The sequence below is a fragment of the Diceros bicornis genome, chromosome 35 (assembly GCF_020826845.1).
Source record: "Diceros bicornis minor isolate mBicDic1 chromosome 35, mDicBic1.mat.cur, whole genome shotgun sequence".
Lineage (NCBI taxonomy): Eukaryota > Metazoa > Chordata > Mammalia > Perissodactyla > Rhinocerotidae > Diceros > Diceros bicornis.
Genome location: NC_080774.1, coordinates 8,986,943 through 9,007,730, shown reverse-complemented (window position 1 = coordinate 9,007,730; position 20,788 = coordinate 8,986,943). Strand labels below are relative to the sequence as shown.

Below are 20,788 nucleotides of genomic sequence, written 5' to 3'. Positions count from 1 at the left end.
ATTAACAAAAAACACACAATACTTTAAACTAGTTTTAATTATACCTACCATGTCTGCAGAAGAATTGAATAACTACTTTGCAGTTATCGGATCTGGTGAATATTTTGCAGTTCTCTACATTTCTTTCGAGGGAATTCAGACATTTAAAGATGGGCAGAATTGACTGTAACACAAATACATTATAGAACAGCACATACTTAATATGGCTTTTTGATTAGTTAATAAAACTAACAAAAGAAGAGTATGTATATTCATAAATAAATAGACTTGTCCTGCATGCCATTTAAACGAAGTATGAAGTACAGAATAAATGTTATGTCCTATATAATGAATATTTCTACAATACAAGAGAAAAACAGGGCCACTTATATTTACCTTCATACCCAATTTGCAATTTAAATTCGATATTGTGTCACTATCATTCATTTTCACTGAAGTTGACCACTGATAATGTTGAAAGAAGACAGGAGAGAAGAGGACACATCCATATGCTGACCGACAAGAATTTACAGATCTTAAAGCAAGCTGGAAAAATAAAATAATAGCTATTTAGGAAAAACATCAACTCCCCTTAAATGATTAATTGAAAAAATTCTATTGTTTAACATCACAATTAAATGTGTTCAAATAAGGCTATGAGATGTTAACTGCATTATATGGACTACATTATACACATGAATTATAATATTTATATTATATGGACTGCATTATACAGTGTATTGAATTTGTGTATATATACATATATGTGTACATATCTATCTGGAATACATACAGGTATTATATCTAAAATCTTTCATGTTGAAATTGTAAAATTGTAAATGCCTACAGGGGCCTTAACTTTAATGCACAAAGTGGCAGAAAGTAATATAATAGGGAGTAAAAAGATTGCCGCAAAATGGTGATCTCTTGCCTTGTCTGAGGGGAAAAACTGTTAGTCAGCGTCAGCCACCCACGTCCACTTGGGGATGCAGGCCCCAAACTGTCAGATCTTCTGAGTTTTCAAGAGATTCAGATTTTTATGTGGACTCTCCCAATTTTTAAGTGTTAGGAAATTATTTCAATTTTTAAAAAAATACAGTGCAGGCCCCACAAAACACTTCTGTAAGCCGTATCTAGCCTCTTGACCACCAGTCTGTGACTTCTGGTTTAAATCAATTGTGTTTGTCTGCATGATCTTTGAGTTTACTACGCTCTAAATGTATTCAGATATGTAAAATAAGGATGAACAGTGAAACCGATAATTACAATTTCTGAATTTCCTAGTTAACATTCAAACTGGACTGGGATTTTTAAACACTCTCTTTTGCCTTACTAGATGGTCTATTAGTTAACTTTCTTACTTACACCTTTTTCAGACGGGTCTAGCCACAGCTCGTCACTAACTCGTGACAGAGCTTGGATTGCTTTCCCAAATACTATGGAGAAAAAGAAAGGTGCTGCTTACATTCTCTCTCTCAAACAATAAAAACAAATCATAGGACCACTTTAGCATTCATGGGACTCAAGATAAATTCATAAAAAACAGTGTTTTATAGACTAATGCTGCATTGGTTTAAGGAATGTAATACCCTTGGCAAAATGCCAGACACACAATAAGAGCTCAATAAATTCAAAGAAGGAGTGTGTGAAGTGATAAAATGCAACACAGTTCTTTTCTGGATGTTTGCATTGTTGCATGGAGCTACTGTAGCAAGCCAATTTCCATACTAATGTATTTTTAAACTTAGTTTAAATAAATGTATTCCCCACCCCCCAAAAAAAGTTTGAAAACTGCAAGGAGAGGACAGTTTGAAGGGTTTTAATAACTTCACAGGTGGCAAAGTCAAAACAAGTCAGGAGACAGACCATAGAGACATTTAAGATGCATCTCTGATGTTTGAGGGCAGCATGGAAGATGCCAGATCTTCCCAGCAAACACACTCAGATACCTTGTCAGAAAGAGAGGCTGGGGCCAGATGAAATATTGGTCTGGCCTGGTATGACACCGCTAATGTTCTTATGATTAAGTACAAAATGTGGCCAACAGATACGGACTACCATGCTGCAGTAAACATAGATGCCATATCAATCCAGTAGAAAGTAGAAAAAAGGAAAAATAATAGCAGAACATAAAATCAGATTATAGTCCTTAGGAATCAGAAGCGTTTGAGTGACAGGTGCGGGCTTCGAACTGAGAAAGAGAGGGTGACCCGAAGAAAAAAACTGAGAGAGAGGCATGTGTCCCTTTTCACGCCTTCACATTCACGGCTTTTTCCCGGAGCTGCTTCAAGTACACCTTTCACTCGTCCAGTGAGCATTTATTGAGCGCCTACTGTGTTCCGAGCGCGACCCGAGGCAACGGGGTACAGCAATGAACAAGACAGGTCCAGCGCCTGCCCTCAGGGGGCCTACAGTCTAGTGACACTAAACAATCACAGGAATAGGAGCTTATTAAGAACCGAGGAACACTGCGGAGGAGAGCCCCCAGCGCGCTGGGGACGCACAACGGCGGACTCGCGCTTCCCTTTCCCGAGCGTTAACCCGCTCAGCAGATGCCAACGCGGGGCGAGCCGGCCACAGCGCCCGACGCCCGTCAACCGCACCTTCAGGGTACAGTCCTGGGAAACCGCTGCTTTTCTAAACACACATTTTCTGGAGCAACTTACAGGTTTAAAGGACCATTTACAATAAATAGTTGCTGTACATTTCCTTTATTATGGAGCTCTTTTCACGTCATTTCCATTTCAGTCCTACCACAAACTCTTAACACAAAGGGGCTGTTGTTATTCTCATTTTACGGATGAGGAAACTGAGCCTCGACGTGATTCAGAGACTTGTCCCAGGTCATACATTAACAAATGGTAGAATCCGGAATAAAAACCAGGTTTATGCTTCCTCATGACACTAACTGTCCAAGCATATTTTTTTCTCCCATGTCCTCCCCACGCAGCCCTTATCGTCCCGAGTTCGAGGCCCGCACTCCCAATCTCTGTCCTGAGGGTGCATCGTCAATGCACGGACACCCACGAACATAAACGTTACGCATAAATAAAAGCGGAGGGGCCTTCATCCTCCCCTCAGAAGCGAACAGGACCCTGGTGAGTGAGGGCTGGCTCCGGCCAGGCCCTGTGTCCTCAGGTCTTGCGCATAAAGGCCAAGCGGAAGAAACAGGACAACGATGGAGGCAGCCCCATGAACCTTAGCCTTTCCGTTTTTTACAGAGGAAGGCAAGAAAGGCCACTCCACCTTTCACCTGACTGCCGCTCATTCCGCACTTCAGCATGGCTGCGCTGCGGCACTGAAGGCGCGCCTCAACTCGACGGCCCCAGGTGCCCGGATGTTGCCCGCGCTTTTCGAAGCGTCGAGATTACACACACACTCCCCTCCTCTTTCCCAAAGATGAGTTTCGCTTTACGGCGGAAAAGGGCCTGTGCGGGCCTCCGTACGGCGGCCTCTTGTCGACCTCGCTTTTCATTGGTTGCGAGCCAGGTGGGCGGGTCGCCGAGGAACCTGAGGAAGAGGGTGGTGGCGGCTGTGGTGACTGAGCGGAGCCCGGTGACAGGATGGTGAGGACGGCAGCTGCGGCGACCGGGGCCTGGCTCTGGGTTTGGGTGCTGTGTCGTTGGGAGTCACTGGGCTAGGGCCTGGGCGATCCCGGGGGCCCTGGCGGGCGCGGCCCAGACTCGGGCCCGGGGAAGGCCGAGGGGGAGGGTCGGGAGCGGCCACCTCTGGGTGCGGCCGGCGCGGCCTCGCACCCCCGCCTCGGGGGCTAGAGGACGTGCGAGGGGTAAGAGGGCCCCTCTCAGCCGCTGGGTGGTCACGAGACCCGCACGCCCGAGCACGGAAGGGCCTTTGGGCCTGTGCCTCGAGCGTCCCCGAGAAAGGGGCACGATCCTCCGTTTCCAGACGTTTCTCTGCTCCTTTACCGCAAAAAGCGCCTCCCGCTGGTTGGGGTGCACCGCTTACCACCCCAGTGTGGCAAAAGCTGGCTTCTCGGATGCAAAACGGGAAGCAGCGAGCAAAATCTCTTGCCCTTTTTGGTTTGCCATCTGGGGAAAGGGGATGAGAACTATCCGCTTCGCACCTGAGAAGACGTGCAGCTGCCATTGAAATGTGGTAGGGTGTCCTCAGGGACTCGATGTGGCTCTTAGCATTGCTGGGACCCTTTAGAGCAGGATTGCTTAGTGGTTTATGAACTTGAAATTGTTTGGAAGGTTTTGTGACTATGTACGTTCTTCTGGGCGAAGGCCAGTGTTGGTAAAGGCAGTGGGGAGCTTTTCCTCGGTCGTTGATCAGACTGCCCCAGCCACCTTCAGGGCCGGTCCATCACCCCCTCGCCCCCAGTAGGTTGCCACCCCTGAGACCTCCCTACATAAAAACTCCGGAGCTGCTACTGGAGATGCCTCATGGCTGTAATCAGATGTGCAAAGGTGCCCTTGATCCCCTAAAAAGCTAAGAACGGTTTCAAAAGGAGCTCTGATTATCTTGGTATTTGTGGTGATGACCTTAGCTGTAAAGGGACTTCTCTCTCTGGTGGGCATCCATTTCATTTTTAAGGTTATCATGATTTTGTGACAAACATAGCCTTTGACGTGGCCTTTACAGGTGACAGCCAAAAATCTATGGTATATGCTTCTTTAGCTTCTTTATATATGGAAAAGGCTTTAATCCTACTTTTGTTTTTGCTTCTAAACAGACTCCAGTTTAGAGTAATCCAGTTTACAGTAATTTTGAGACACTTATCTCTGGGAGAAGACGAAATTACCTGACGTATGATTCCATATTCGTGTTTCTGAAGTTTTCTTGAGAGGCGAACACTTTTTTTAGAGTAGTTGTAGTGGAACATCACTTTTCACATGAAGTAGGAAGAACTGGGCAAGAGTTAGCATTAGCTGATTCTTTTATGATTAAAAGCATTTTATTTGGCAGCAAATTCAAGTGTGGGGAAGGTCCAGTTTTAGCTGGAGAAATGTGTTTGCGTTTATCGTCTTTAGTTGGTGACTTCGTCACTTGATAATGTATTCATAGCGTTGTGTTAGATCTTCTATACAAAATAATGACCTAGCTGAGCGTAATTTTCCAACTACTGGAATTTTCAACATAAGAGAATTAAAAATCAGTATACTTGAGGAATAATTAGACCTTAAGAATCCAGAAAATGTTAGCTTTCATTTAGCTATTACTAATGAATTTTCCAAATTTTGTCTTATAAAATTCTAAACAGAACAGGAAACAAAAGGGATGGGAGTCAATGTGGAGAATAAGATTAGGAATAATAGAAAAAATTGACAGGGCAAAATTTTTAAATGTGTAAGTGTGTTTAAGATGTTCAAAAATATAGTAAGTGGTTCTTTTGGTATTGTTTTGAGCAAAGCTGATTTTTAACATTTTCTTTCATAACACTCAGAAATCATTAACAATTGTTTGCGTATTCATTTGATACGAGTTTTTTGTTCTTTTTTTGGTTTGTTTCTTTTCGTTGCTTTCTTTTAACATTGGTCATGTTTCACCCTTTTTTTTGATTCCCCTGTCTGCAATCAACTTCTTCATTCCACTAAGGCTGGGCACAGAGTAAGTTTCTTCTCTTAGCTCCTACTAACAATGGTGGTTGGGTGGCTGATTACTGGGATTTTCACCCTTTTATTGTCTATCAAATAGGAAATAACCAAATTCCTATGCTTTGATTGGGTTGGTTCTTTATTTGAATTTAACAAGACTTTCATTTCCAGAATCTTTTGTTGTCTTAAAAGACTCTATAATCTATGTCTAACCTGAACTCTCAAGTGTGGAATTTGGGCAAGGACAGTCCTCAAAGTGTGGCATTTGTTATGTGACACTATTTTCCCTATTACTTTGTCACCTGCAGGAAACCAGAGTCCTAGTAAGGATCCTTACTAATTAGAAATAATTTCTGTGTAGTCATTCATACAGTTATATCCTTAGATGGCTAGTAGTCTGGGTACACTTGGGCATAATCCAGAGTACATTATAGAATAGGTCATCAATCATTATAAAGTATCATGTCTTGGGGCGGGCCCCGTGGCTTAGCCGTTGAGTGCGCGTGCTCTGCTACTGGCGGCCAGGGTTTGGAACCTCGGGCGCGCACCGATGCACCGCTTGTTTGACCATGCTGAGGTGGCGTCCCACACACAGCAACTAGAAGGATGTGCAACTATGACATACAACTATCTACTGGGGCTTTGGGGAAAGAAAAGGAGGAGGATTGGCAATAGATGTTAGCTCAGGGCCAGTCTTCCTCAGCAAAAAGAGGAGGATTGGCATGGATGTTAGCTCAGGGCTGATCTTCCTCACACACAAAAAAAATAAATAAAAATAAAGTATCATGTCTTAACTACTATTCTTTCTAGCACATTCAGATGGAACAGCTCATTCATTATTAGTCCCAAACATTTTCAACGTGTTATAGACATATGCCCTTTTATGAGGTTGAGGTTCTTCTTTTTTTAATATAGAAATCTATTTTTTTTACCTTTTTCTCAAATGCCAGCTTCCTACATTAACTATGTACTTCAATCCTTATCTGAAGGGATCCCCCTCTAAAGATGAAGATTGTTCTCTCTCCAGGTACTTTTGTATTGATTACCAATGAGGGTGGAAACTTCGAGGTGGTTTTTAGTTTTACAGATGTTTCGTCCACTAAGATCTGGATTGAAACAATTAATATAAGTCATTGAGTAAATACCAGCTGAAACTACTCTTTATAAAGAAGAAACTTATTTAACTATTTCGTTTAAAGTGCGCTGATTTTGTAAGCTTGTGTTACTTCAGTTACTCTACGTCCTGGTAACAGTTCCTTGCCTTTGTAATCATTTTGATATTTGTTGCAAGATGAATCAAGCTTGTTTTAGTAATAATTTTAATTTCACACGTTTTCTTTTTGATTTATTTCAATTTACAAAGTCTGTGGTGGCAAAACTATTTTCTGTTTTATCCTATTTTAGATATTTAATGTTTTCCTTGATGATGTTAAGGAATAGTCATACCTTCTTTAAAAGCAGTTAAAGGGCATGTACATTTATGGATGGGATGTCTGTGTGGGAAAACATCCTGTCGTAGAATGAAGGTGCTTATTCTCATCAACATGAAGAAATTGATTCTCTTGTCCTTTGGAGGGCAGATATTATTTTTAAATGACCTTTTTGACAATATTCTGTTACATGACTGAATTAAATAATGTTTATATGTCAACTCTTAAAATTTTTAAATTAAAATTTTACAGGATTGAGATTTTGTATTCTTTTATATTTAAGTGCTAAATTTATTTTTGTCATCTGAGACTATGTTGCAACTCTACCTTCTGCTAAATTCATCATGTATTTAGCTTTTTTTTTTTTTTTTAATCTTCTAATGCACATGAAAGATTGTGAAAATGTTATTTTAAGTTTGGGAACTAAACTGGGGGTACATAGGCAATTTAATGTAGATAATAATATGACAGTGAGGATTTCTAATAATGAAGGAAAGAGAAGATAACAAAGATTATAATTCAGAAGCACACGTTTGCCCTATTGAAACTCTTTGAAACATAGGCTGGTTTTATTCCTCTGTAATGTGTAGATAATACTTTTAAGCAGCAAATATTGTAAATTTTGGCTACTGTCCTCCAAATAGTTGTCAGTCTAGTAAACATAAATTATAGAATTAACTTTTTTTCTCTGTCATTACATTTTTAATAATTCTCTTTATTAATGTTCCAGGAATCAATATATGAGGTTTTACATTAAAACTGCAGAAATATGAATTACCATATCAGTCTTCAAAAATGCCAAATTCCTTAGAGCCCAGTAGTATATTTTTCATTTTACAATTTTTTTTTTCAGTGTAGTTTATAGGTCTCTAAATGAATCACTTTAGAAAGCTTGATTTTATTCTTGGTAAATAGAATGATTACCTGTATTGTGTATGCACACCTGTTTATGACCAAAATAAAATAAGATTGATTTAGAACAAAGTATGTTACCATATGTGTGTTTGTTTAAATGGTCATGATAGGAACTGTGTGAATAACTTCTGCTCTTTTGCTTTCTGGAATCTCTGGTTAGTTTAATTTAAAGGGGAGTTATGGGAGGAGAATCCTTGTTTTGACATCATGTTTAACAATACACCTTGTCTCACCTTGACACTTTAAAGTTGGTGTTGGTATTAGGAGACCTGCACATCCCACACCGGTGCAATAGTTTGCCGGCTAAATTCAAAAAACTGCTGGTGCCAGGAAAGATTCAGCACATTCTCTGCACTGGAAACCTTTGCACCAAAGAGAGTTATGACTATCTCAAGACTCTGGCCGGTGATGTTCATATTGTGAGAGGAGACTTCGATGAGGTGACGTATTTCCCTTTCCCTTCCCAAATATTTCCTTTTCTTGATTCTTACATATCCTCTATCTTTTAGGCCAGAATTTTTCAACTGTGAAGATCTTTTTTTTTTTTTTTAATTTTCCAAATGTAAAATTACTACACATATTCCTCTCTTACTGTTTGAAAATCACTGATTTTAGATTACTCAGTAAGCATATTAAGTATTTGTTCTAACTAAATTGATACGGAGTAGAAGTGGTTTTGTCACTATTTTTTGTAGTACTGTCATTTAGTTTATAAAGTTTTGTTACGAGCTTCTCACCACCCCACCTCTACTACCCTGTTCCAAGCCACCATATCCTTTCCTGTATTCCACCTTCCTGATTCTACCCTTCCTCCTGCCGTACTTTGTTCTCCAAGTAGCAACCAGAGTGATTCTTTTTAGGTGAAGTAAGATCACATCACCACTCTGCTGAAAACCTTGCCATGGCTCCCTGTCTCATGGGTTAACTATAAGGGGGCGTGAGGGAGTTTTGAGGTGATTGAACTGTTCTATATCTTGATTGTGGCGGTCCTGGAACAGATGTCTGCATTTGTCACAATCCCTTGAATTGTACACTAAAAAGGATAGTTTTACTGTATGTAAATTATACTTCAATAAACCTGACTTGAAAGAAAAAAAGTTAGGAATTCTGGAGTTCTAACTTTGCCCATTAGTTAATAATGAGATTTTAGACAAATTACATCCTCTTTCTGGTCTTAGTTTCCTCCTACATAAATATGATTGGAATAGATGATTTTTAACACTCCTGCCAGTGCTAACATTGTATGATTTAGCATGATAAATCTGTTTCTAGTATGAAAAATCTATTTTGTATTTCTAGGAATGTAAACTTTTCCATTAATTATTTAACTTCATTTGTGCTCTTTAATGGGGCTCCTTTATACCAAACAAAATGAGCATAGTGTCTTTTTTTTTTTAAAGTGAATTTAAAAAAGAGTTTGGATAAACTAGAGATGGCATGGAGGTGAAAGATGAGGGGGATGAGAAGAGAAGGGGCAAACTTCTTGTCAGTAATTAGAATATTGGTTTGTAAAAAACATATTGGTTTGTAAAGAACGTATTAGGGATTCTGTTTGTGTTATGCTCAAGATAGTTTCAGAGCAAGAATTAAAATTTTTTCTTCTAATTTGCTAAATTCACAGACCCTGGAGCCATAATATCAGGGTTTGGATCTTGGCTCAACCCCTTACTAACATGACCTTGGGCAAGTTATTTTAACCTCTCTGTGCCTCACTTTCCTCATCCATAAAATGAGGGTCATACTAGAACCTATCTCTTAGGATTGTTCGTAAATATTAAATAGGTTGATATTTATAAAGCTCTTAAAATAGTGCCTGGTTCATATTAAGTGCTATATAAGTGTTAACTATCATTATTATTTTAAGCCATTTATATAACTATTAAAGCCTGGGATCTAATTTCAACACACCCTAGCTTACAGGTTATATGCCTAGGATTCTTAGGTATAAGAAACTTGCAAATTTGGGGCCGTAATTATTCTCTACAGCATGCCCAAAAGAGCCCGTATTCTATAAAAATAAACACAATAAAGGGATTGCATGATAAATTCCAGTTTACCTGGAGTAAGTTATGTTTTGAGCATAGTTGCAGCCTTAGAGACTGAGAAGAAATCAGATATCAGTATCTCTGAAATATATTTTTATTATGTCTGTTTCTTATTTTAGAATCTGAATTATCCAGAACAGAAAGTTGTGACTGTTGGGCAGTTCAAAATTGGTTTGATCCATGGACATCAAGTTATTCCGTGGGGAGATATGGCCAGCTTAGCCCTGTTGCAGAGGCAGTTTGATGTGGACATTCTTATCTCGGGACATACACACAAATTTGAAGCATTTGAGCATGAAAATAAATTCTACATTAACCCAGGTTCTGCCACTGGAGCGTATAATGCCTTGGAAACGTGAGTGATATGCAATTTGGGAATTTGGGAGTTTTATAAAGTTAATAATTGCACGTGTGACATTTCATAAAAGAGAAATGTGACCCTTTAAATATTTATAGCCTTTTTGGCAGTTGTCTTTTGGTGATTATTCTTTTTAATGTGTAACAACCAGATTTCTCCTTGAATCCAGTTGTCATCTTAAATTGAATTTATAGTGGTGCTGTTTTTAGTACAAAACACTGACATTATTTATATTTTCTTCCAGAAACATTATTCCTTCATTTGTGTTGATGGATATCCAGGCTTCTACAGTTGTCACTTACGTGTATCAGCTAATTGGAGATGACGTGAAAGTAGAACGAATCGAATACAAAAAATCTTAAAGCTAGGCCTGTCTTGATTTTTCTGTTGGGTTTTTTTTTTCATTCTCCTGTTCAAATCAAGTAAAAATTTAAGAGCCACAAAACTGTATCACTTTTCTAATATTTTGCAGTAAAATACCATCTTCTGTTAATAAAATGTTCTAAGCTTCTTGTAAACTATAAGAATATATTTAAGTATATGATTTCTATGAAAAAATGTCCACCACACAGTAAATGGTCATGTGTTAGGGAAAGTTTATCCTTGTAAATATCTTCCAAGTTGATATTTGGAACTTTATTACAAACATAGTGCATGAGGAGAAAGAATCTAGACTTTCTTGTATACATTTTTTTCTTCTCCAGTAATAAAGTTACCTTTCATTTATACTTTCTTGATAAACTTGTGTTTTAATTTTTACAAATCATAAAAATAAGAGATGGACTGAAACTGTGGACAGATATTAAAGTGATGAGGTAGATGAGATGACTTTCAGAGCTCTCTCATTTCCTGCAACATTCTAGGTCACAATCTCACTCAGATTTTATTTTCTAAATAATATACCATATTGACATGTTAAATCAGCAGTGATTATTCAAACTGTTGCTTTAAATTGCCCTATTCCTCTTTTTCCAGTTTTAACAAAATTTTTAAAAAACAGTATTTAGAAGGAAAGCACACTAGAGTGACTATATAACGTAAAGAATCCCCTCATTAGTACTACTCCCACCTTAATCTAGTTTGAGAGTCCAAGTGTTTGTGTGGCAATTTTCATAAAATAGGGCAAATTGATATTTCCATTTTTATGTTGTATTCAAGTAGCAAATATTTATTAAGTACCTTCTTTGCAAGCTAGGTGTTACCTCTATCAAATACTATTCTGTGTTAGAATATTTCAAGAGTTTTCCTCAGCCCAGTCAAGAAAATACTTGTATATTCTAATGTTGCTGTTTTAGGACTTATTGTAAACAGAGAAAGAATTATACAATGTATTTGTTAGATTTAAAGAAAAATAACTCAATTTTAAGTGACAAAAAAATTTTAATTGTATCTAGCTAGAAATACAAGCATATATTGCACATAAATTTTATTACACAAATATCATTGGTACATGTACCTACATCAAACCAAAAAGTTTCTAAACAAACCAAAATTACTTAATGACTTAATGGTGAATAACAATACTATCCTAAACGTAGAGGGAGGACACAGTTCACAACCCCTTCCCCCTACTTTTGGCACATCATCAACACACAAGACAAGATTGTCAAGTTAACATCAGATGTTCTCCCTGTTCTTCAATTGACATTGATTGCATACACTTTAGTAAATCTTCTTCCTTTTTTTCTTCATTCATGTATGATTCAGAATCATTTGTAGAAACTAAAGGAAAAAATAAGAATTTATAATGTCTGTTTTGGAAATAAGTTGTATTTCATCCTGAAAATAGAGATTTGTATATAAGAACAACCTTCAAAATGACCTACCTTATTAATAAGCCCTAGCAAAGACAAATTGCCTGCCATTTTCAAAACTTAATCACCTCCCTGCCTTCCCCCAAATCTCTTTTTAAAATAAAATAAGATACCCAGTACTGTATTCCAGCCACGTTATTGTACAGCAAATTCTCTGTTACTAAGTCATATTTTCCCTTAAAAGCAATGCTTTTCAAAATCTTTTGTTTATGGAGGAGTTTTAGCTTCAGCATTCTCCATTTTCCTTAAGTTCCTTCTCATCTCTCTTCTCTTGGGGACGACAGGGACTTTCCCCCTATCTGGGGTTTCCCCCAGCTGTTCTTTGTGGAACCAGACTTACCTTTTCCCCTGCCGTTTCCCTCATTTCTTGGATAGGCATAGCATGGTATTTACAGCAGAGCTGAGTGGCGCTGTCACCCAGCAATGGGATGTGGGTTCAGAGGGCCTAACTTTACTACTCGCTGTGGTACTAACTAGGAAATTATTTAACTTCCACTTGATCAATTCTGAGGAATATTTCTGACCATTTGGTCTTCTTTCTCTTTTGCCTTTTTCATTTTGTGGTATTCTGTACTTGTGGTAGAAGGATCCTTTATGCTGATCCTTCCCAAGTCTGGATTTGTCTGAGTTGCTTCATAAAATTTTGATAATATCACCTGGTTGGCTTGCTTGCACTGGTTGGTTGAATATTAAACAAAATGGTATAGGTGATATAGCCCTTTGTAAACTAATGCTATACAAAGTATGTTCATCCAGAAATGGCACTATCTCATAAAAGAAGTGCTGTGGCTTGAAAAAGTCATGTTTGTGGCTCTGGGTTTTGACAAATTCATTCTCTGTTAAGTCTTTGATGTTGATGTTATAAATATCTTTATTTAAAATTAGAAATACCTTGAACCTTACTCCTCTGAGCAGTGTGTTAAGTGAAAGCAGAAACTATATTTCATGTTTAGTTTTATTTGGAGCAGTAAAGCAAATCACATTCTAAATTTTTTAATGTCCTCTGTAATAGATGAAACTTGGGTTTAATATTCATTAAGCATAAGATCTTTTAAAATGCATATTTTTAAAATTCCACACTTACCTGATTGCATGAACAGTCTGCCTGGTTTTCTAAAAATCTTCAGCGACTTACATCTTGTTTTAGATGCATATCCACTTTTTAAACTATAAGAAAGAGAAGCATCTTAATTGGAACCAGCAAAGTGAACAGCTGCCTAATGCATGTGGAAGACCATACAAACTTTTTTTTTTTTCCTTTTTTCTCTTTTTCTCCCCAAAGCCCCAGTAGATAGTTGTATGTCATAGTTGCACATCCTTCCAGTTGCTGTATGTGGGATACCGCCTCAGCATGGCCAAGAAGCGGTGCGTCGGTGTGCACCCAGGATCCGAACCTGGGCGGCCAGTAGCGGAGCGCATGCACTTAACCGCTAAGCCACAGGGCCAGCCGCCAAATTCTTTTTTTTTTTTTTAATTTATTTTTTCCCCCAAAGCCCCAGTAGATAGTTGTACGTCATAGCTGCACATGCTTCCAGCTGCTGCATGTGGGACAGGGCCTCAGCATGGCCGGAGAAGCGGTGTGTCGGTGCGCGCCCGGCATCCGAACCCGGGCCACCAGCAGTGGAGCGCACGCACTTAACCGCCAAGCCACAGGGCCGCCCCCCCCACCCCCGGGCAAATTCTTTTTATTAAGCTGCCAGCATCCCGAAAGAGATCCTTTCAGCCCCTGAATTCTCCTGTGACTTATTAACCTTGATATGCAAAGCTAACTATTGTAGTGCAGGTTGGATAATCAGGCTTCTTAATCTCTTTTTTCCTCTTTCCTTTTTTGTTTATAGTATTCCCCTGTGTAGAAGCAACCATATGCTTCTCCTTTTGGAAGTCTGTATTATTTTGATTTTGAGTGGGAATCATTGAAAGGGGCACTCTTCCATATCTCTAGCTGATCAAGAAATTTTTACAAATCCACAAAATATGTTCCAAAAGAAGTGGCATATCCCAGTCAGCTCAGTAAAGAGACCGTAAAGTAACATCCTTTTGTGCTTTTTATCCAATCTATTCTGAATTTAGCAAAGTGAACATATTAGGGAACACAAGGTTTAATATTATTTAGCTACCCTTCAAATAAAATTGGAGGACATTTTCCTCCTTGTAAACAATAAGAAACAGACCCTTCTTTGTTTCTCACTGGTCGCCAAAGGGAATACTGTATGATCATTTCCGATGCAGATGCGGCTGCAACGTGAGAACGCCCTGAGTCCTCTCTGTCCAGTTGGTGTCGCCATGTAGTGCAGGGGTAGTGCTGCTTCTGTGCATAACGAGAACTGAGGCGGCTCCTGTGATGAGTGAGGACACCTGTTGTACGAATCACCTCTGTTAGAAGACCTCATTTCTTATGAGAACTAGCGAGAGACTAACTGGAGGTGCACCTGCCTGGCTTTTGTGAGCTGCGCTGGATCACATGCATGTACTGCCTCTTCATTAACGTCCTCAGATAGTTTGCATTATAGATCTTAGCAATGCTGCACAGATAACGCTTCTGCCCTATGGTGAGGTCTCGATGCTAAAAGACAGAACAAGATTTATAGGCTGCATTGTATAACAGAGGTTGGCAATATTCCTTATCTGAAAGGATGAATGTTCAGGACAGTTGTAGGATCTGTTCATTTTACTTATGCAAATTCAACTGTGTTAATTTGGCCAAAAAGAGAAAGAAATGGCCATTTAAACAATACAAGTGATTCTGCTTGTCATTTCCACTCAAGTGATTCAGATGCCCAGTGAGGTTTGAGAACCACTGCCCTAGAAGAATAGGAAAGTATGAATCTGCTGTTCTGTCAGTGAGTCTTAGTTCCCATGTGTCTCTCAGTGGGTATGGGCATCTTGCCCTCTGAATATGATTTCTGAGGTATAATATGATACCTAAAAGCAACCCAATTACCCTACTTAGTTTTAACTAAAGAAACAGTCTTTTCTAGCCCCGTAAGAATAACTATTGGACAGACTGAGGGATCTGTTGGTCTCTGATATAAGTAATTTTGACTAAGATTTGCACTGTGCTTGCTGATTTTAGAAGTTAACACTCACCTAAAATGCAAGACCCCACTATACGTGCATAGGTATACACCCACACAGGATTTACTGAACTGAATAGGTAATAAATCCAGAGAAAATCCAAGATGCTGGTCAGGAAAATTTACCAGTTTGCACCAAGATTTAGTAACCCTAATTTGCATTGCTCTAGAGAGGATGCTTCAGGCAGCTATGATCTTTAGTGGGGTAGTACAGGTCAACAGTTGTAAAATGCTTATTGACATTTTCTTTACTTGCTTGCTTCTAATTTTGTAGTCCTTGAGTGAAATCTTTATGAGATTGGTTTCCATCTTTAGAATGGAACTCTCCCCAAGCATCTTATGCTTGGGGCATTGAGCTTTCTGAGTAAAAGTACGTTAGATCTGAAGTATCATAAAGCCCTGAAAGAACTCTTATGACAGGGAATCTATGATGATAAAATCCTTGCACTCATTCACTGAGTTTACCCAGCAGGTATTTACAGACTCCTAGACAATATGCTGGGTGTACTTTGTCTTCTGCAGTGCCTTACCCTCAAAGTAGCTTATCTTCAATAAAAACTTCAGTTCTGAATACAAAGAGTATTGGTATTTAAATAAAGTAGTGGTATTTAGTTAGCATACCTTTAGAAAGGACGCATCTATCATTGATTTAGGGATGTGAATTGTTTGAATTTGAGGAGTTTTCCATAACTCTTGCAGCTTGGCTATGTGTGAGTTCACTTTGTGTCCATCTTTGATTCTGTCTGTAGGCAAGGACATTATTATGTGAATTTCATGAGCAAAGATTAGTTCAGCAAATTATTAAGATCAATGTATTTACATGTGTCAGTGATTATGCTGGAGTAGTAGTATGAGTCAGACTGTTAAATTTGAATAGACTGTATGATAGGCCATTTGGTTTTAGAGCACACAAAAAGCTAAGGTATTTATAACTAATTTACTATACATATGTCATTATATATGGACTACATTATTTTGAACTCAGCTGAGATGCAAACTGTTGACAGTAACTTACTTTTTTAGTTTATTGTATGTCAGACCATACTAAACAGGAATATACATGTAGAATTTGCACTTTAAAGATTTACAATATTTTATCATTCATTTGACTTGAGTAATAGTTTTAAAATTCTACTCTGTATTAGACTCAAGAGAGAATAACACAAATGTTACCCCTTTAATGAGGCAGTGTTAAAATGAAGGGCTTTGCAGAAATTTATTAAAACTTATTTTTACATAATTTCAGTCACTTCATTGTTTTAAATACTGATGTGGGTAGATTAAAAGAATAGTCTTTTAATAAAAATAAAACTTGAGGTGCCTGCCAGTGGCGCAAGCGGTTAAGTGCACGTGCTCCGCTGTGGTGGCCCGAGGTTCGCTGGTTCGGATCCTGGGCGCACACCAACGCCCCTCTTGGCAAGCCATGCTGTGGCAGCGTCCCATATAAAGTGGAGGAAGATGGGCACAGATGTTAGCCCAGGGCCAGTCTTCCTCAGCAAAAAAAAAAAAAAAAAAAAAAAGGAGGATTGGCAGATGTTAGCACAGGGCTGATATTCCTCACAAAAAATAAAAATAAAAAAAATAAAACTTGAGACATATTCCCAGAAGAATGGAAACTAGTTTTCAGTTTCAGACATATTGAGACCACTAACTTAATTTAGGGTATAAAATTCACTAGCAGTTTGGGGAAAAACAATATCTGGCAAAATTTAATCGGGAAATAACTCTTTGTACACTCCTCTCCACACACCTACTCTTTCCAGGCAACTACTAATGTGCTTTCTATCACTATAGATTAGTTTTCATTTTCTTGAGTTTGATATAAAGGGAAACATACAGTATATATTCTGTTTTTGTCTGGCTTCTTTCACTCAACATAATTATTTTGAAATCCATTCTTGTGATATGTAACAATAGTTCATTCCTTTTTATTGTTGGGTTGTATTCCATTGCATGTATGTATAAACCACAATTTGATGATCCATCCACCTCTTGATGGACATTTGGGTTGTTTCCAGTTTTAGGCTATTACAAATAAAGCTGGCAGAATAGATTTTCAGTTAAAAGTTTGTACCTAGTAAACTCAATTAAATAAACACAGTTTCGTTTCAATATTATTGATAACAAAGGCCACTATAATCTTACATATTAAACTTTAAATTTAGTGATTTCTTCGAGATTTCGGCAATGGTTAGTGCAGATAAGTAAGACATATTTGCATACTCAAGATTTTGGATGGTTAGTGCAGATAAGTAAGAGTTATATTTGCGTACTGAAGGACTAGTTTGCCAACAAATAGAAAATCATCTGGAAATTATGTTATTATGACCCTTAAAACATAATTTGGAATCGGTAATAATGAATACCATTTCAACATTATAAAAGTTTATTTTTTAAAATCCTTTTTAAGTGATAAATGTGGGTTAATTATCTAAGAATATAGCTTTTGTGTCCTTGCTAATCAGTATTTCTGAGATGTATATTATAGCCTAGACTAAAATTTAATTCCACAAAAGCTTGATAGCATTTCTTTACAGAAAATGAAACATTTAAAAATAATAGTTAAACTCAACAACAAACAACCCAATTGAAAAATGGGCAAAGGACTTGAATAGACTTGGATGTCTCCAAAGAAATACAAACAGCCAATGAGCACATGAAAAGACACTCACTATGGCTAATCAGCAGGAAAATGCAAATCAAAATCACAATGAGATACCACTTCATACCTATAAGGATGACTCTCATCAAAAAAACAGAAAACTAGTGTTGGCTAGGATATGGGGAAATTGGAACCCTGTGCATTACTGATGGGAATGTAAAATGGTGCAGCTGCTGTGGAAACAGTATGGCAGTTCCTCAAAAAATTAAACAGAATTGCCATATGATCCAGCAATTCCATTTTAAAATGACCACATTATTTATATATGCATATATATGTATTTTTATATATATGTACATACACTCACATATGTGTGTGTTTTTCCTAGGTAACTGTAAGGACTATAAATTTTCCAAGGAAAAGTAAAGTGAATCCAGGTTTATATATCATTGAATTGAAATTTCTCTCTCCTCCAAAATTAGTGAGAGGCCTTTGAGGGCCTGTCTGACTCTTAACTCCAGCAACTCTATCGTTTATTTCAAGTGAGAGGAAAATAGGAGCACTGAGAAATATTTTATATTCTTTGAAGTTGTTCAGTTTAGATTTTTTCCTTCAATCTGCATATAAACCCCAGGCTGTGCTCTGTGCTTTTCAACCAACATCAGTTATAAACACTGTTCTTTTCAGATTCATTGCTATTTTGAAGTACTCTTTTTAAAATGCTTGATGTGAGATATCTTAACAGGAGAGAAAGAACCTGCTGGATTGTTCTTTGAAAATCTTAAAGAGTAAGTTCACCAAGGATGCTAATAAAGTCTATTTTAAAAACTCCATTGTGTAAGTGGTCATAGCTAAATTGGCTTCTCTGCACCATGTTATTTATAGGTATTTGCTTTATATGCTCTACTCACCAGTACCTTTGGAATTCTGGTAATAAGAATGTCCAGCTGATCTGTTAAAAAAAGGATTAAATAATATGTAATAATTGACAAGTTTATAAGCAGTAAAGAAAGTATTTTAAATGAAAAAAGGCAGTATTTCATATCCTTTTTACTTTTCATGTTTCCATCAGACAGAATGTCTTGCAAATTTTCTCTTTTAATTCTGGTTGTATCCTAGTGGCTCCAGGCTTTTTCAAAGTGAGTTAACTGAGATTTTTACTCTACTAGAAAGGATTGACTTTAAGCCAGATTTGGTCTTACTTTTATAGTCTCCTAATCTAATTCCTATGTTAAGCTCAATAAAGTAGTCTGGGCTTCTGTGCTATCCATGATATTTTTTTTGCTCTCTTTATTTTTAATAAAGTAACTTGGGTATGGAAAAGACTATCTTGTTCTTTATTGCATGTAATTAAAGTGTACTGGAACTGATAAGTTGGTCTGGAATGTCTCTAATTTTGTACAAGTTTTTTTTTTTCTTTTCTCAACTTAAGACAAAACACCCTTCCCTCCCTCTTCTTTCAATTTATTCAATGACCCAAAGTTCATTGATCTCTCGACATACTGGGATCCAGCACTTCACCAAGCACCGTGATGAACAGAAAAGAAACACAAGACCCCATCCCATCTTTAAAAGGTCAATCCGCCAGATACATATCAGCAGGAGCCATGACTGTGGGCTGAATTTAGAGAGGAACACCTGGCAACTCTAGATTTGGGGAATAACTGATGGAAGGGATGAGGAGGTAATGCCTTCAGCAACTAATCGTCTTCAGCATCCAGGAAATAATAGTGGACACCTGCTCAAAATGAAACGGATTTATGAAGGAAGGAATTTCTGTGGGAAGAAAATGTCAAGATCAAGGTGCCTCTAATATTCATAATCACTTGTCTCATTGGCGATTATGAATCCCGTTGACATAAAGGTGGCTAATGTCACATACAGGGAACTGAATTATTGACTTGGAAGCCCTCGGTTGAGCCGGAGGAATCTGTCCCCGTTGTCCCCCTACCCGCCTTTATGCAGAGATCCTGTGGCAAGACGGCAATTTTTCCAGTAGGTTTCGCAGCGCCCCCTCGAGGCAGAAAGACGTACGCAGGCGATTGTCGCAGTCCCTGCATTTAGTCATTGCACCAAACCCTCCTCCTAAGCTTCCCTCAGAAGCCCTTCCCCTAAACAGTGAGTCGGCTTCCATATTTCCCATCCCAGCCACCAAAAAGGTTCTCTCCTCCTCTCACTTCCGTGCACTGGGGAGCCAGCTCCCACTCCCTCCTCTACAGGGGGATCTCGACCCTGGGCTGGTCGCCGTCCTCCCTAACCCCTCAGTCTCACCCGCCGCCGCCACCCACAGTCCTGGCCCCGCAGTCTCACCCGCCGCCGCCACCCACGGTCCTGGCCACTGCGGGCGGCTCTGCGGAAGAGCTGCACTCCGTCCAGTCGGACACCGCACCCTGGCCGGGCATCTCCTCCCGGGTGCCAGGCCCGCGAGCTGTGTGCGGGAGCAGCTTTCCCCTTTCCCCTCCCCCGTCAGCACGCGTGCGTCAGGCCGGGCGATATTGGGGGTGAGAGGCGGATGCCGGATTCGAGCCCCTTCCGATGCGGTCCGGACACTGCCCGAATAGCTTCGGGAGAGCGGGGAGGGCAGATCCACGATCTTGGAGTTAAATTGGGGGAGGGGCGGGGGTTCTTTAGTTGATTGCGCGTTTGCACGTTTGCATCTTTTTGTGGAAGGGACGTGTCACGAGAAGGAAATATACATGCCCTCTAAAACAAGAAGTGACTTCCACCTCAGTATTCCAGACCCTCAGCAAATTTGCAAACCTCGAGTTCCATCATACAGGTCAAACGTCAGTACGCAAACCAAGGTCGAAAGCACCCGGCGCAGGGATGCTAATTGTTGTCGGTTATCCGTTATCACCAAGGCAACCCGGCTCCGCCTGTATCCCAACCGCAGATTTCCGCCAGCTACTTCTGCGCACGCGCAAACACTCCCCCCTCTGCCGGACGGCGCGTTTCACATGGAATTTGGCCTTCGGGACGCGCCGTAATCAGAGGTGTGGCGGAACAGAAGACG

The 20,788-nt window shown here is 39.1% G+C and overlaps 3 protein-coding genes across 3 annotated transcripts in view; 1 reads left to right on the top strand and 2 right to left on the bottom strand.

Annotated features, from left to right (window-relative positions):
• The window catches only part of RAD9B (RAD9 checkpoint clamp component B), a 33,364-nt gene extending 30,065 nt beyond the window's left edge, over positions 1-3,299 (bottom strand). Inside the window, exons 1-4 of the mRNA XM_058531088.1 lie at positions 3,226-3,299; positions 1,345-1,415; positions 376-525; positions 49-163 (exon numbers count right to left, since the gene is read on the bottom strand). Of these exons, the coding sequence (XP_058387071.1) occupies positions 49-163; positions 376-525; positions 1,345-1,415; positions 3,226-3,262 (373 nt within the window). The 5' untranslated portion in view covers positions 3,263-3,299. The remainder of the gene's footprint in view (positions 1-48; positions 164-375; positions 526-1,344; positions 1,416-3,225) is intronic.
• Positions 3,300-3,471: 172 nt separating this feature from the next.
• Positions 3,472-11,013, top strand: VPS29 (VPS29 retromer complex component). The gene is made up of 4 exons (XM_058531403.1): positions 3,472-3,545; positions 8,131-8,322; positions 10,047-10,282; positions 10,530-11,013. Exons 1-4 carry the CDS (start codon positions 3,543-3,545, stop codon positions 10,645-10,647), a joined length of 549 nt encoding a protein of 182 aa, XP_058387386.1. The 5' UTR covers positions 3,472-3,542; the 3' UTR covers positions 10,648-11,013.
• Positions 11,014-11,651: 638 nt separating this feature from the next.
• FAM216A (family with sequence similarity 216 member A) lies at positions 11,652-20,234 on the bottom strand. The gene is made up of 7 exons (XM_058531402.1): positions 20,086-20,234; positions 18,687-18,727; positions 15,795-15,916; positions 14,533-14,662; positions 14,271-14,454; positions 13,184-13,266; positions 11,652-12,007 (listed from the first exon to the last, which is right to left on the bottom strand). The coding sequence occupies exons 1-7, from the start codon at positions 20,175-20,177 to the stop codon at positions 11,892-11,894; spliced, it is 768 nt and encodes a 255-aa protein (XP_058387385.1). The 5' UTR covers positions 20,178-20,234; the 3' UTR covers positions 11,652-11,891.
• Positions 20,235-20,788: the final 554 nt, after the last annotated feature.

What these genes read in the sequence shown, in the direction of transcription:
- VPS29 (XM_058531403.1), top strand. An exon ending in TGAGAGGAGACTTCGATGAG is followed by an intron (nt 8,323 to 10,046) that starts GTGACGTATTTC and finishes TTCTTATTTTAG; the next exon opens with AATCTGAATTATCCAGAACA. An exon ending in GCGTATAATGCCTTGGAAAC is followed by an intron (nt 10,283 to 10,529) that starts GTGAGTGATATG and finishes ATTTTCTTCCAG; the next exon opens with AAACATTATTCCTTCATTTG.
- FAM216A (XM_058531402.1), bottom strand. Translation starts at nt 20,177, where the DNA reads ATGCCCGGCCAGGGTGCGGTGTCCGACTGGACGGAGTGCAGCTCTTCC. An exon ending in CCAGAATTCCAAAGGTACTG is followed by an intron (nt 15,917 to 18,686) that starts GTGAGTAGAGCA and finishes CCTTGCCTACAG; the next exon opens with ACAGAATCAAAGATGGACAC. An exon ending in TAGATGCGTCCTTTCTAAAG is followed by an intron (nt 14,663 to 15,794) that starts GTATGCTAACTA and finishes TCTGTCTTTTAG; the next exon opens with CATCGAGACCTCACCATAGG.